We start from the raw sequence: 15104 nt of genomic DNA on the forward strand, positions 1-15104 counted from the left end.
TGTATTACTTTTATCATAAAAATTTAGTAAATATTAAAAAGTGATTTGTGAACTAGGAAGAGTTATACAAATGTGGGGAGGTAGTTCTATTTTTAGGAGATATTTGGTTCTTATTAAACGTTTGCTGAATGACTGCATGACTAATAAGGACTTGCACTGATGAGAAAGGCAGAGAGCTCCCTTCTCTGCTCTGGACTCTGCTGTGACCTAAGGCAAAGACACTACCAAGAAGTCTTGTACAGTAGTTCTTTCAGGACCACGGACAGAGCATGGAGACGCGGGCTCTCCAGCTACCTCTCCTGAATCCCCAACCAAAAGTGAAGGTTCAAATCTGGCCAGCGCCACTTATCTGCCGTGGATCTAGGAAGAGCCACTGAAGCTCTTTGACCATCTAGGTCACTGTGAAATGTTAATAATAATCCCACCCTCTTTATGGGACTGTGGTGGTTAAGTCAATGAAACACTGCATGTAGAGGGCTTGGTGCTGTCCCTGGCACAGAGTAGGTGCTCAAAATGTCGCCAGCATTACTGCCCCATCGCTCAGGAGCTGAGGAGATGGACACTGTCCCTGGTGGGGGGCGCCGGCCACCTGTCCTCCCCGAGCTGCCACTCATTTGCAGCCTCTCTGCTCCCATTCCTTGCTAATATTATTAAGCCGGCTGATGACTGGTTTCAATTTGCCAGCCGCGGCTCCCCATCCGTCTTTCTTAGCACAAATTGAGGCTTAATTCCTCTCTGATTTCATACATAGATAAAAAAATTAACGTGAGGGAGGCATGGGGGCCAACTGCCCTATGGTTTGAATTTTTTTTCTTTGTTAAAAAAAAAGAGAAAAATTCTGAAGGGCCTTGGGGGAACGATACTGCAACAATTAAATGTGAGAATTTATCATCAGCTCTCATTTGCATTTTGAATTCTACTGACTATATGAATGCCTGGAGGGCAGGAGTGATGTTTTCTTATTCCCAGTATTCTCCTTGTACACTCTCCTTTTACATGGCCTGGCACAGAGTAGGTGCTCAGTTAATCTGGGCAGCCTACACTCTCCTGGCCATGGTCAGGACTTTTGAGAATCTGACAGAGATTTGCTCTCTTGATAACTGAGGATGGTCAAGGTTATGGCCACTGGGGCAGACAGAGTGTGGTACAGAGTGCTTCTCAATCTATAATGTGCACATGAACCACAAAAGGAGCATTTTAACTGTAGATTTTGATTCGCTTGGTTTTGTATGGGCTTGGGATTGTGAATTTCTAACAAACTCACTGGTCTGCAGATTGCACTTTGAACAGTGAAGATGTAAGGAAAAGAGCTCAGGAGAGAAGGGTTCCGGACTCAGTTCAATTTCTATCTGGTGACTCTGAGGGAGAAACTTCACCTCCATAAGCCTCAGTTTCCTCATCTGTAAAATGGGGATAATTGTTCCCACCACGTAGGATTGCTGTGAGGATTTATCAGAGCCCTGGCATATGGACTGGGCTCAAAATATGGCAGCTGTCATATCCAAAGCACAAGCAACAAACAAAAATTACACAAATTAGACTTTGTCAAAATTGGGGACACTATCAAGAAGTGAAAAGACAACCCACAGAGTGGGAGAAAATATTTGCAAATCACATATCTGGTAAGGGTCTAGTATCCAGAATATATAAAGAACTCCTGCAACTCAAGAAAAAGACAAACAACCAAATTTTAAAAATGGGCAAAGGACTGGGATAGACATTTCTCCTAGAAGATATACAAATGGCTAACAAGCATATGAAAAAATACTCAGTGTCATTAGCCATTAGGAAAATGCAAATCAAAATCACGGTAAGATACCTTCACACCCACATCATTATATGGCTATAATAATAAAAAGAAGACATGGAAAAATAAGTGCCGGTCAGGATGTGGAGAAATTGGTTCTATTTCATACATGGCTGGTGGGAAAGTAAAATGGTGCAGCCGTTGTGGAAAACAGTTGGATGGTTCCTTCAACAGTTAAACGTGGTGTTACCATATACCCCAGTAATTCCACTTTGGGGTATATACCCCGGAGAAATGAAAACATAAAAACTTGCATACAGACATTTATAGCAGCATTATTCCTAATACCCCCCAAAGTGGAAACAATTCAAATGTCCACCAACGAATGAACAGATGAAATGTGGCCTATCCATATCATGGAGTATTATTCAGTCATAAAAAGGAATGAAGTTCTGACAGACGTTACAACATGGATGGACCCTGAAAACGCTATGCTAAGTGAAAGAAGCCAGATACAAAAGATCACATTGTACGATCCCATGTATATGAAATGTCCAGAATAGGCAAATCTATAGAGACAGAAAGCATACTGGTGGTTGCCAGAGGCTGGGGACAGGGAAAAATGGGGAGTGACTGCTCCTGGGCCCAGGGTGTCCTTTTGAGGGTGATAAAGATAGTGGTGATGGTTGCACAATATTGTGATTTTACCAAATGTCACCAGTGGTCAATTTTATCACATGACAAAACTTTAAATGGCAGCAGCCATCTGCATGTGGAGGAATCTCTGCCCTAAAGTCAATCTTAATACCCTGGGGGCTGGTCTCTTCCCTCTTAAGTGGACCCTCTGTGTTTGGTCGGGCTGAGGCTGGCATGTACCTGAGCAGATGGGTTCCCGGCTGCTCCAGTGGGGCTTGGAGGCATTGATGCACGTCAGCGTCTTGGCACCCTGGAGCTCGTAACCCAGGTGGCAGTGGAAGTGGGCCACCCCACCTGAGTGCAGGTCCATCACCATGACGTCCCCATAGTTGGGCCGGCGGGGAAAATTGCAGCTCAGCATGAAGGCTGGGAAGAAATGCAGGGGCAGACAGTCATCTCTCAGAGGGGGAGACAAAGAACGTGACCCACATCCCGGGAGTCCATTTTTGCTGAGGAGAAAAGATGAGGCCCCTGAGGCCCCTGGAGTGCTGGAGGAGGGTAGTTTTGTGACTCGAGCTGACCACGTTGGTGCTGAGACTGCCAGATGAGCACATTTTTTCTAGGCTCAAAGCTCCCCACCCTGCCTAACCAGAGACAGCAGGTTCGGGGTGACAAATGTGTTCCCATCTCTCCCTGGAGACAGAGTGGCCTTCTGCTTGAGCACAGGCCTGACCCTGAGCCTTGAGCACATGACCCTGATGACGGGGTCATCCAGGTAGGTTAGTCTCACCTGCACGAACAGCTTAGGTGTCTGATAAAAGTGCAGGCTCTTGGACCGGCGTTAGAATAACCAGTTCTTCAGGAAATGCCCAAGACGTGAAAGCTTGGAGACCACTGTCCTGGGAGGTAAGGGCTTGGGCTCTGACGGAGATGGATGTGAGTTTACGTTCTCTTACTCCATCACTCAGAAACTGTGTGACCTTGAGAAAGTGACACAGTGCCCTGAACTTCACTCTCCTCTCTGCGATCGTCCCTGTTTCACAGGTGGCGGTAAGGATTACATGTGAAATACCAAAGAAGAGCCTCCTTAGCCCAATATCTGGTGCACAGAGCTCACTGGATGGGGTGGTAGAAGGGTGTACGTCACCACATTGAGCTCCTTGAGTTTCATTTTCATAAGAGGGTGCTGAATCCATCCTAGCTCCACCACTAGACTATGGTCTGACCTCTCCTGCAGCCTAGGATATCTGCATTCCCAGTTCCCATGAGGAGGACCAAATTCAAGCTCATGGCTCAATGAGCTATTTTTTCCATTTTTAAATTAGCAAAGACAACAGACGGTAGTCTGCATATTGAGAAGGTGTGAGGAAACGGACACTCCTGTATACAGTCACCCATCTGTTTCAGAAACATCCAAGGGGAAATTTTTAAATGAATTCTTTTTCCAGACATTTAGTCAATGTGACGTCAATGTGGATGGCTTTCCATCTCCCAGCGTGTGGCTAAGGGCTCCCCTTCCCCATCACATACTTGGCAAGTACCCAGGGGGAGCTCCTGGTAAGGGAAGTACCTGGAGGTCTTGGGAATGGCCCAGGAGGTGGGGAAGATGGGATGACATTGAAATGAGAGAGAGAAGGAAGAGAGAATGGCGGTGGGAATGAAGAGAGGGAGGGGAGGAAAGAAAGATATGAAGGAAGCAAGAAAAGAGTGAGGAGAAGAGAGGAGAAAGGTGAACAGAAAACAAAAGAGAGGAGACTAGAAACAGACAAAAAGGAAAGAAAGGAAACAGTGGGGAAGAAGGAAAAAGAGAGAAGGACTCCGGTAGCAGAGGCTCTTTCCCAGAAACCCATGGACTCTCATGGGATTTGTGTGTCAGATTCAGGAGACATGAACTTGAATGGGAAAAAGGGGCTTGCTTTTTCTTCAGTAACCTTTTACTTAACAATGATATTTCCTTCAATCACAAATGTAGGCAACAGTCTGTAACATAGTCACAGAACCTGTGACTTTGTCATCAGGAGAAATCATAGATATTTTCATGTCAAAATGAATATCTTGACATATTCCTTATGCTCCTTCGAAATTACAGTAATTATCAGAGCCACCGGGAAATATTATTTAATGTGTTAATAAAGAAGCACATAGATGATGATATCATGGATGAAAACAATATTTTGACAGCTGCTATTAAATATGAATGGCTTCCTTTTGAATTGTATATATTTTAAGCTCTTAAAAACACAAATCTAAGAAGGGGTTCACAGTGTTACCAAACTGCCAGAGGGGGGTCCCTGGCACAAAAAGGGTGAGAATCCTTGGCTCCAGAGAGAAAGGGAGACAAAAGCTACATCTCAACAGCCTCAGCCTGATCTTACCCTGGTAGTGCAGCTGGAAGGTCCCAAGGCCATCGTCCTGGAAGGTCCGGAAGTAGACGGAGATGGTGTTGGTGGGGCTTCGGACCACCTGCCCCTCTACCAGGAGGGTATGGTTGGCCAGAATGGTCAGGGAGGGGCCGTCCACCCCACGGATGGAAAGCAGCTCCCCCTCGGACAGGTTCACACTCTTCACCTGGAGACAGGTAGGGGTAGACAGAATCGGAGTCGTGTTTGAGACAGGGCATCTGTTAGCCCCCTTCTCTGAGTCCCATGAAAGAGGCTTCTGGATGCTGGCAGCCAAGACACAGTCTTCAGGAGCTGGCAGGTGGGGGGCAGGGGTTTGATCAGCTTGTGCCTGAGGTCCCATCTCCAGGGAGACAGAAGGCATTGCACCAGAAGCTAAGCTCCAGGGAGGCAGGAAACTTTCCATGCTGCTCAGGGTCCCCAGGGCCTAAAATCGTGCCTGGCACATAGTACGTGCTCAATAAACCTTTATAGACTGACTGAATACATTCTTGCCTTTCTGCATAAACTGGTGAGGGTGTGGGGGGCCTCATCTCTAGGGCTTTCTCAGGCCCACTTTCTTATCCTCCTCAATGGTGGCTTCAATGGCGGAGCCTCCTCAAAGCTCCATGTACTTGGTTTGCCAAGTCCACTTTCCAGGCTTGGGAGAGAAAGAAGGGAGATACTTTACTTGCAGACAAGGATGCTGAACAAATGGAGCGGGGGTGGGGTGGGGACCTTAGTCAGTCCCCAGTTCCCAATATGAGTATTTCTGCTTCTCTTAGTGGGGCCTGGGACCCCAGACCCTTGCCTCCTGTGTAGGCAAGGCAGGCATTACTGACAAGCCTTTCCTCTTTCAGGCCATACACCTTACTCTCTTTTCTCTTTCATGAAGGCCTACTCATTCGTCAAAGCCCCACTAAAATTACCCTTCTCCGTGAAACCTTCCCTAACTGCAAAGGAGCTTGCCTGTCTCTCCACTGTGATTCTACAACATCCACTGTGAACATCTACTACAGACCATTGGGAGAAGCATCCAATGTCTTCCATGCGTGTCTATCTCAATCACAAAACGGCAGACTCCTTTAGGGCAGGCACTACATCAGTTTTACACACCACCCTGTCCCCCATTGCTGTGACTGGTACAGAGTAGGTGCTAATGAAGGAATTCTACTGTGCCTGATAAAAAGCTCTGTACAGTATTAGACAGATGGGTCTATTCAAGTGGAGGAAAGTGTTCATCAAGTGCCAGAATCAGCTGGACTGCAACTTTTCTCCAGGTTGATTCCATGAACATTTACGAAGTACCTGCCATGTGCCACATGCCGTGCTAAGCTTTGGACACAAGTTCTGCTGAGAGGCTTACCTTCCATCCTCCCTATACAATCAGAAAACCTTCCTAAAGTAAAGTTCTGCTTATGTCATGCAACTGACTCTGCTTAAAATCTTCTGGTGGCTCCTTACTGCCCATGAGGAAAAAGCACATGTCCAGCCTCTAATCTTGGCCTGGAAGGGTCTGTCACCACGTGGTACTGGCCTCCATTTCTGGCTTCACTTCCACCCTTTCTTCTGTGGGACAGTGAACTGGACAGTTCACCACTTCCTGGCATGTCATCTTACTTCGTATCAAAAAGTGCTTCTAAAGATGGGGAGGTCGGTTGGGGATGGCCTGGAACTAGGGTGGGGATAATTGGTAACACGCACTGAGTGCCCGTTCTCTCTCCCTTAGGCTCTGGATGAATGCTCTCTGTGCACCGTCATATCTATTCCTCCTTGAAACTCTGTAAAGTAGCAACATTTTCATCTGTTTTACTGATGGGGAAACTGAGGCTCAGAGAGCTGGGGTCCCTTACCCAAAGTCATACAGCTTTAACTGGTAGAGCTGCGACTTAAAACCCAGATGTTTGAGCACTGTTCTACCCCGCTTTTCCATTCTTAGTTTGCAGCCAAAAGTTTATGAATCAAATGAGCCACATGGGGCTTCCATGACTATGTGTGTGTTTGATAAGCAGGTTATCAGAGGACTTTCCTTCTGGGTGTAATGATTACAATTTATCAACACATCCCCTTCCCTCCATGTGTGCCAAGCTATTTCAGCTGTGCCCTGAGTTGGGACCTCCTATTCATCCACCAAAGCCCAGCTTAAATTGCCCCACTAGGGCAAAGCCAGAACCAAACTGGTTAGGATGATAAAAACAAGCCTGACTCAGACAATCCTTCAGAGACTTCCTGCTGGAAGAGGCAGCCGCTGCAGGGCACCTTTCCGGGGTTACCTGGAGCTCCACCCCATAGCCAGTGTAGACTGTCACGTTGTATGTGCACTCCAGGAAGTTGCTGAGGGGCAGCGGTGGGTAATCACTGGAGTCGATGTACCCTTCAGGATCGGAGAAACTCACACTGCAGAGAGCTGGAGGAAAGCACTGTCATTAGGACATGGAGGACAGCTCAGATGTCATCTCTCAGATGGGCTGCGGCTGGAACAGGGCCTCAGGGGCACCTGTGTTCTCCTGTCCCCACTCCGCCCACTGTTGTTCATTCTCCTTCAGCTCCACAATCAACAGGATAATCAAAGAGCAGCATCTGACACAGGACGATAACTTACTACGTGCTGCTAGGCACCTCAGCGGTCTACAGGGGCGACCCCGCTCACCCTCGAAGGGACCGATATTTCATTCTCATCTCAGAGATAAGTAAAGCAAAGCTCAGAGAGAGTGCACATCTGGGCCAAGCTCACACAGCGAGCAGGAGTCAAACCTAGAGCTCATACTCTTTCCTGAGCGGCCACATTGCATTTGTCCAAAATCAATGCATGATTGACAGCCTCTGTGTTTGAAGATGGAGAAAAAGACAGAAGAAAGACTGGAACACAGACGCGCGTTTTATCAAGTTCACGTAACGGTAAAAGCAAAAGCACCTTCAAAGGCTAGGGCCTTCTAGGCAGACAAAAGGATTCTGTTCCAAGATGAAAGGTTTTGAATCCCGCTGTTTAGCTGTGTGGCACTGGGCAGGGTACTCGATGTCTTACGGTCTCAGGGGTCTCATCTCTAAAACAGGGATATTAATTCTGGGCCACGGGGTCAAGCTCATAGCTAGGGCTCCATAGATGGTAACCAATGGTGGGACGTGGACCTCCCCGGCCCCCCTCTCCCATGCCCTGCACACAGCAGGTGCCTCATTGCAGTGCTGGGAGGGCTGGAGGGCTTGGGGGCTGCACACCTGGGGCCTGCTCGGTGGTGATGACCGTGGTGGTAATGATGGTGGACGTCGTGGTCTCCTGGCTTTCCTCCGAGGCTGACCCGGTCAGCTCGTTCTCACACTTGTCCATCAGGCTCATGGGGCTGGCATCCCCTGGGGGTGCCTCGTGGGCCTCCTCAGGCACGGCGGGCGCCCCGGGGTCGGGGCTCTGGGGGAGCGTGTGGGCCACCGGCGGCTGCGAGGTGAAGGGGGCGATCTGTAGGGGCGCGGGCGTCGTGGGGACTGCACCTTCCTTCCGCTCCAGCCAGAGGGGCTCCTCCGAGGACAGCGACAGTGGGTGGGTCTCCTCCCCTGCGGAGGCCACGGGGCCCTGGTCCCCAGGTGGGCGGGGCTTCTCCGTGGCAGAGGAGAGGAGACCCAGGCCCGAGGATGCTGGCTGGGACGCCGCCCTCTGCACGGCTGCTGCGGTGGTGGCCCTCGGCCTCAGCTGCTTCCTGGTCAAGTTCACCTGCTTGAGTGAAGGCGGCTTCTTCGTGGGGGGTAAGGCATGCCTGGTGCCGGGTTCCTCCGGAAGCGGAAGCAGCACGGACGTGGCCGCGGAGTCTTGAGGTGCGGAGGGGACCATCCCTTCCAACTCTGGCTTGCGAAGCTCGTCCCCTGACTGCGCTGGATTCAGAGGGTCCGTGGTCACTCTCTCTTTGGGGGTCTCTTGGCTCAGACTGCTGCTCCCCAGGGCTTCCGAGGGCAGAAAGTAAGTACCTGAAGGGCCAGCATCTCCCTCCAGTGGCGCATCTTGGAAAGAGAACGGACACCAGTTAGCTTGGGGCCAGGGGCTTTAGGTCCTTACCTGGCAGACTCTGAGGGTGCCCCTCCTGAAGTGGTACCCAAGACCTGCTAGGATGCTGGTACAGCCCAATCAACCAATGTGGGGCTGCCTCCTTTCCTTCCTTCTTCCCTTCCTTTCTTACTTCCTTTTCCCAACCAGGGAGACTGGGGTTGATCATGGCCAGCCTGAGCTAAGCATTAGAGGTACAGAAACCAAGGGCACGAGAATTTCACAGTACAGTTACATATGCCCTGGGAGGGGGAATAAGAAAGAAATAATCATATTTGATGTGATAAATGCTTAGAAAGAGAAAAGCTTTGTGTGCTAAGAGGACAGGCCCCTAACCCAGTCTGTGGGGCAGGACTACCATGTACAGCTGGGCAGGTTGCTCACTGCACAAGGCTATCCCACTAAGAGGATGAGTGGGGCTGTAACCAACCCACAGTCTCTTCTCTAAGCTGTGTGCCCTGACTCAGGGCTATATTATCCTGGGATTGGGGGAGTTTGATTTTTTTGTTTGTTTTAAGTAAATAATGTACAAGTGACCTTGTGGGAAACACATGAAGATTTGAGGATCCAGAATCATGAGGCAGGTTTAGAACAGAGGGATGTGGGAAGACCCAAGGCCTGGCTGAGGTGAGCGCAAAAGAGGAATGAAAGAGAACAGGGAACAGAGGTGGAGGGTGATTAGAGAGAGAGCTGGTGAGGTACGGAGGTCGGGGCCAGGCTCTGGTGGGCCTTGTATGTCCTGCTGACTCCTTGTGATTTATTTTTGTCTTGAAAGGAAAACCACCTAATAATTTTAAATAAGGGTTGGCCCAGGCTACTGTTTAGCAGAATCATGCCTGAAAACAGCTGCATTTACTTATTTGAGACCCAGTTCGGCCAACTGCAAGCTGGCAAATGGCTCCACCTCTCTGAGCCTCAGTTTCCTCAGCTGTAAAATGGGGCTATTGTCCCCTATTTCATAGGATTTTCATCGTTCAAGAGGTTGATTATGGAAAGCATAGGTACATGTACGTACATGTGGGTCCCTCACCCACAGAGTGCCTGGTATGTATCCGCTGCTGTATCCGTCATCGTTTTTTATACTCTTGTCATTGTAATCGCACCCTCAGCAGCGGGCTGGAGCAGTCAGAACGTTCCCGATGATGATCTTGAGATAGAGAGGAATTACGTCCTGGGGACAAAGGACTGATAGCTGTCCTCGTCAATTTTCCGCAGAAAGACACTCACTCGGCCACAGTCTCAGGTCCCTTCAGCACTGTCATTTAAATTTATTTCTGTAGCCGTTGGAAAGGCTCTTTTACTTTCATGGAGTCGGCGGCAGCAGTGGCTTAATCTATCTAGGCTGCAACAGTGTGCAACTGGCATCAACAGATATTCCTGTTGTGTGACACTGATTACCAAGCCAGTGTACATTCCAGGCCGACGACGGCACTGGGGCCAGATCTGACCTGAGGACAGATTCAGGTCATTCAGGTGCCAGGCAGGTTTCCTGGTCCAAGGTGGGAAGCATTGAGGCTTTGGGGTTAGACCTGGGTTCAAATCCTGCCTTTGACAGTGACCAGCTGCGTGAACCTGGGCAGGTCCATTAAGCCTCTTTTGTGTAGTAGAGATACTCCATCTACCTCATAGAATCAGATCAGTTGTGGGCCTGCTTGAAAGCTGTGACTTTTATGCTCAGTCACTTTTATCAAATGATTGGTATCGACCATCTTTGTAGACTGTCAAGTGAGAAGGTGAAAAGACAAAAACCATCGAGGATGAGGGTTCAGGACACCTGGCTCCCAAGAACCCGCTGTGGTTTGAGGCACATAGCTTGGATGCAACCAGGGGTTGGGGGACCTGCATAGTGGTCCTGTCTTGGCCACTACTCCCCACCATGACTGGGTGGGTTTCCTCTTCGCTCTGTGTGTCAAATGGGCAGCCAGACTAGATAAAATCTAAGGGTCCTTCCAGCTCTGTTGATTTTTGAAACAATCAGGTAACTGGCAATTATTCTTAGAGCTTGTTGGTAATCTTGCTAAAAAGGGCCAAGAGACAACCTCAGTCCTGACACTAGCTTGAGAGTTTGGTTGGGTCCTGTGGCTACATTAGTTTCAGCCAGTCTTTTCACAAAAATGCCCCCTTGATCACAAGGGGCTGGAGGAGAGAGAGGAAGCGGAAGAGAGAGTGAGAGATAGAAACACTTGGAAAACAAGTTGTGTCAAAGGTGATAAAAGATTACAAATGACATAAAGCACATCAACGTGCCCTGGCTGTAATAAGAGTGATATTCATAACATTTTATTTCTGATCACTTTTTTGAGTGCTGAATTTGTGCAAAGGCATGTGCTACACGCTTTGTATTCATTACCTCACTTAAATCTTTCTCACCCTTATTAATTAGAAGTCATTATTCCTATTTTGGGCAAATGGAGGCTTTGGGATATTAAATAACTTTCCAAGGTCATACAGCAAAGCTGGGTTTCAAACCTTGGTTTTCCCGATGGCAAAGGCCACGCTGCTGGCCCTCAAGAAATACGGAGTATTATCACCTGCAGCCTCTCCTCAGGTTGAATTGGCCTCTCCCCACAAAACCCCTCTCTCTAAACCCTTGGTCTGTTTGCGTTTCTGCTGGGTGGGCTACAGCGCTTTTCAACCCCCCGGTTGGCACCCCCCCAACCCCAACACGTTCCTGGTTAAAATACGAATTTTAACCAGACCGGATGGCTCTGGTCTCCTCTGCCAGACTCATCACATCTGATCTCCTCCGGGCCCACTGAGATCCAGCACAGCCAAGAAAAGAAGAAGGAAATACAAGAAAGAGGACCCTGTAGTCAACTTCCTCCCCCCCCGCTCCCCATCACTGCTGCCACCTTCGGGGTCCCCAGGGAAGAACTGGTGCCAAGCTCAGCAGCTAGAAAGCATTTTAGGAAGCGGATCCACCGGACTGCGTCAGCCCTTTCTCACTGAACACCTGACTCCCAAGAAAAGTCGCAATATGCACCATGTAAATTCGTCTCCCTGCCCCCGATGCCTCTTCTTACTCTTCAGAGCTCACACACGCTGGGGTCTTGCTGGCTGGCTCCGAACTGAAGGCCATGTTCAAGACAGATGAGTATATTCTGTGATCTGCAAGGCATGCAGCCCGTGAGACCCGGGGCCTTTGTTCTCAGCTGGGACGCTGGCCAAATGAGCGCCATGTGAAACCACATCCCAGTGGGAATTAGCCAAAACTGGATGCCATGGCCTCAGAGGTCCAGAGACTTCACTTGCTCAAACAGGCCAGCTTTTCCTGGGGCCCCAGTGACCACGTGGTTAAATTAACTCCTCTTTCCCAGAGCACTTAACTTTTTCAATCATCGTAGTCACGTCTGGCTGGTTCTCCCTTTATCGTGGGGTGTTCAGTCCCTCACTGGAATGCTGTCAATCAACTGCTGAGTGAAAGCACTGGGTGCTGACTCTCTTGGCTGGTTGACCCTCAGCATGAGTCAACACTCTAGGACATGGTCCCTGCATTCAAGAAGTTAGGAAGGCATAACAACAAGGTCCTACTGTATAGCACAGGGAACTATATTCACTACCCTGTGATAAACCGTAATGGAAAAGAATATGAAAAAGAATGTATGTAACTGAATCACTTTGCTGCACAGCAGAAATTAACACAACACTGTAAATCAACTATACTTCGATTAAAAAAAAAAACGAAGTTAGGAAGGCAGACGCACAGCAATAACCCAATACGGGTACCAAACCGAAGAGACAGAGCTTTAATTACATCCTTATGTTGCTTTTCTCTCTCAAGACAGAATGGAGCAACGATGAGGACAACTGAGCATTTGTTCTGCTACCCAAGTTGTGGGGGAAACACATCTCCCTCTCTCTTTTTTCTAACGTTGATGGGGGAGATGGGAGGTTAGACTGGGAAGCATCCCACTGAAGTCGAAAAAGCTCAAGTTCTGAAGGTCTGAAGCTGAAGATCTGTATCGTAAATGCCCTCAGCAGAATGGCCAGGAACAGCCTGCATTCTAAGCAATAGCACATCACACAGGCACGAAGGGATAGAAAGATCTACATATTTAACATTTTGACTGATGCTGAAAAAACACCTTCCAGAATAACGTAAACTTGTTTATTTACCCTGACACCTACTCTACACAAGAGTGCTGCTGCCCTCCAGCTCTGTCTATGCTTAACTTCTGGCGACTGTTAACTTGACCATCTAAGTTGGAATCTGGGGCAGCTGGATCCAGGCATAGTGGGTTTCTAGAATGCACCCCCCCACCCCAGGTGATTCCGAGGTGCTCTCTCACTTTCTCTAGTTGTTGCTGCAGCTGTGCCCAAGGTTGGTCCTGACCTTTCGCCTGCCTCACCACACTTTTACTCCAGAGCACCCAGGAAGCCCACCCCACTGTAGCCAGACTTTGTGTCACAGATCAGGCCGGGGATTTGTGGCACATGAGGGCTAGCAAGAGAGTGTGGATGCAGTGGCTTGGTAGCAAAAGAAGTTCCATCTAAACAGCTGTAGATTTCTAGGTAGATGGGCTGCTTGGTCAGGTCCCCAAACAGAAGGACAGTTATGGTCATGACACCCAGTGGGATGGTACAAAGTGTTCACAGTACCAAGTATTATTTCTATTAGCAAAAATCTGGAAACAATTTACCTGCCCATCTATAGGGGGGCTAGCTAAATGACTGTAGAAACACAAGACGGAATACACGCAGGGTTCAAACGGATGAGATGAAGTCACTGGTGAATTACATGGTGAGTAACCTGGCAAGAATGTTCAGAATTGCATCTCGCCTCTGACTCAAGTACACTTCTGGGAATTTATCCTGCAGAGAGATGTCTGCCCACGTGCAAAATGACATACATACAAGGTTAAGCAATGCAGCACTCTCTGTAGTAGCAAACGACCTGGAGACAAACGAAGTATCCATCAATAAGGTTAAATCAATTACGGAACATCCAGACAGAATGCCGTGCAGCTGCAAGAAAAGGATGGCGAAGCTATCTGTGGACCAAAGAGGAGCGATGGCCATGGTTTGTGTCAGGTTAAAACGCAAAGTGCAGAACAGTACACAGAATTTGTTGCTTTTTGTGTAGAAATGGGGAAAGAGAATAAAGCTAGATATGTTGGCATTTGCTTATCTGTGCATATCGAAACCCTGAAAGGAGACACAAGAAACTAATCATGATGGTTATAGGGGAGGTGGGACACTGGAAATAGGATGGCGAGTAATGGTGGGAAGGAGAATTTTCACTACATACCTTTACATCAATACATATATATGTATCTGTGTGTGTGTGTATATGTATATATACATATATAGCTGTGTGTGTCTGATCAATAAACTATTAACTATTCAACAACTATGTAACTAATTTAAAAATAACATAAAGAACAGCAGAGCTATGTGCTAACAGAATTCAGTGTGAGGTGAAAAAAATCGAGGTAGAGTAGTGGGTATAACAGCTCTCACGGGAGTGAAAAGAATACATTTGAGCAAAGTAATGGGAATCGCCTTAGCAGAGCAGGACTGAGGCTTGCAGTGGGAGAGGCAATCACTTTTTCCTGTGCATCATTTTTTAATAATTTGATTAATTTGCCATGGGTGTGCTATTTTTATAGCAATGCTAATCAGTAATCGTACTTAACTCCCTGAGGTTTGCCACCCCAGTTTCAGAGGAGGGCAGAGAACAAGCCCCAACCTCTCCCAGGGTTTCAGACGGCTCTCACATTTCCACAGGGGGTGGGGAAAATGTGCATCACTCCAGCAGGGAGTGGTCTCCACTTCTCCATCTCTCCCTCACTTCTCCTGAGAGAGGAGGGAATCATCTGATTGGAAGGGTTAGGGAGGGAGGTACTTGGGATATCTGATATCCACGGCATCCCGTTTCCAGGGCAACAGCACTGGACCAAAAAGCGAGCAGTGGGGCTCCCCCCTCTGTCCCCCCTCTTTTCCAGACTTCTCTCCTTGGGCCTGGGTACACTGAATCAAAGTCACTTGGGGAGGACAGAGTGTAGGTGTCCATCTATGGTCTACAGCCCAGCTTCCTCAGTAATCAAGCTGGTCCCATCTGGCTCCTCGGGTCTGTTTTTCCCACTTGGTTACAATCAGCGAAGAGGACCACTGAGGGGACTGACAACCACCCCCACCCTCCGCACTGACTAATTAGAGCCCAGAGACTCGGGAGAAACTTCGCATGGGCCTCGCTGACTTGCTTACTAATAACATTTAGGTTAAACACAAGTCACCTGAACTTCACCTAGCACTTCACGCTCTTCAAGGAAGTCTTGACTTTGCAGTTCTATCAAGGGACCCATGGTGGTCC

At 48.4% G+C, this 15104-nt stretch overlaps 1 protein-coding gene across 10 annotated transcripts in view; it reads right to left on the reverse strand.

Moving 5' to 3' along the window:
* SEZ6L (seizure related 6 homolog like) overlaps positions 1-15104 on the reverse strand; it is a 200069-nt gene that overhangs the window by 72097 nt on the left and 112868 nt on the right. For all 10 annotated transcript variants that reach the window (XM_067014505.1, XM_067014504.1, XM_067014503.1 and 7 more), the window contains exons 2-5: positions 7978-8748; positions 7035-7168; positions 4759-4951; positions 2624-2809 (exon numbers count right to left, since the gene is read on the reverse strand). In XM_067014505.1, the coding sequence (XP_066870606.1) occupies positions 2624-2809; positions 4759-4951; positions 7035-7168; positions 7978-8748 (1284 nt within the window). The remainder of the gene's footprint in view (positions 1-2623; positions 2810-4758; positions 4952-7034; positions 7169-7977; positions 8749-15104) is intronic.

The sequence above is a fragment of the Kogia breviceps genome, chromosome 15 (genome assembly GCF_026419965.1).
Source record: "Kogia breviceps isolate mKogBre1 chromosome 15, mKogBre1 haplotype 1, whole genome shotgun sequence".
Classification (NCBI taxonomy): domain Eukaryota; kingdom Metazoa; phylum Chordata; class Mammalia; order Artiodactyla; family Physeteridae; genus Kogia; species Kogia breviceps.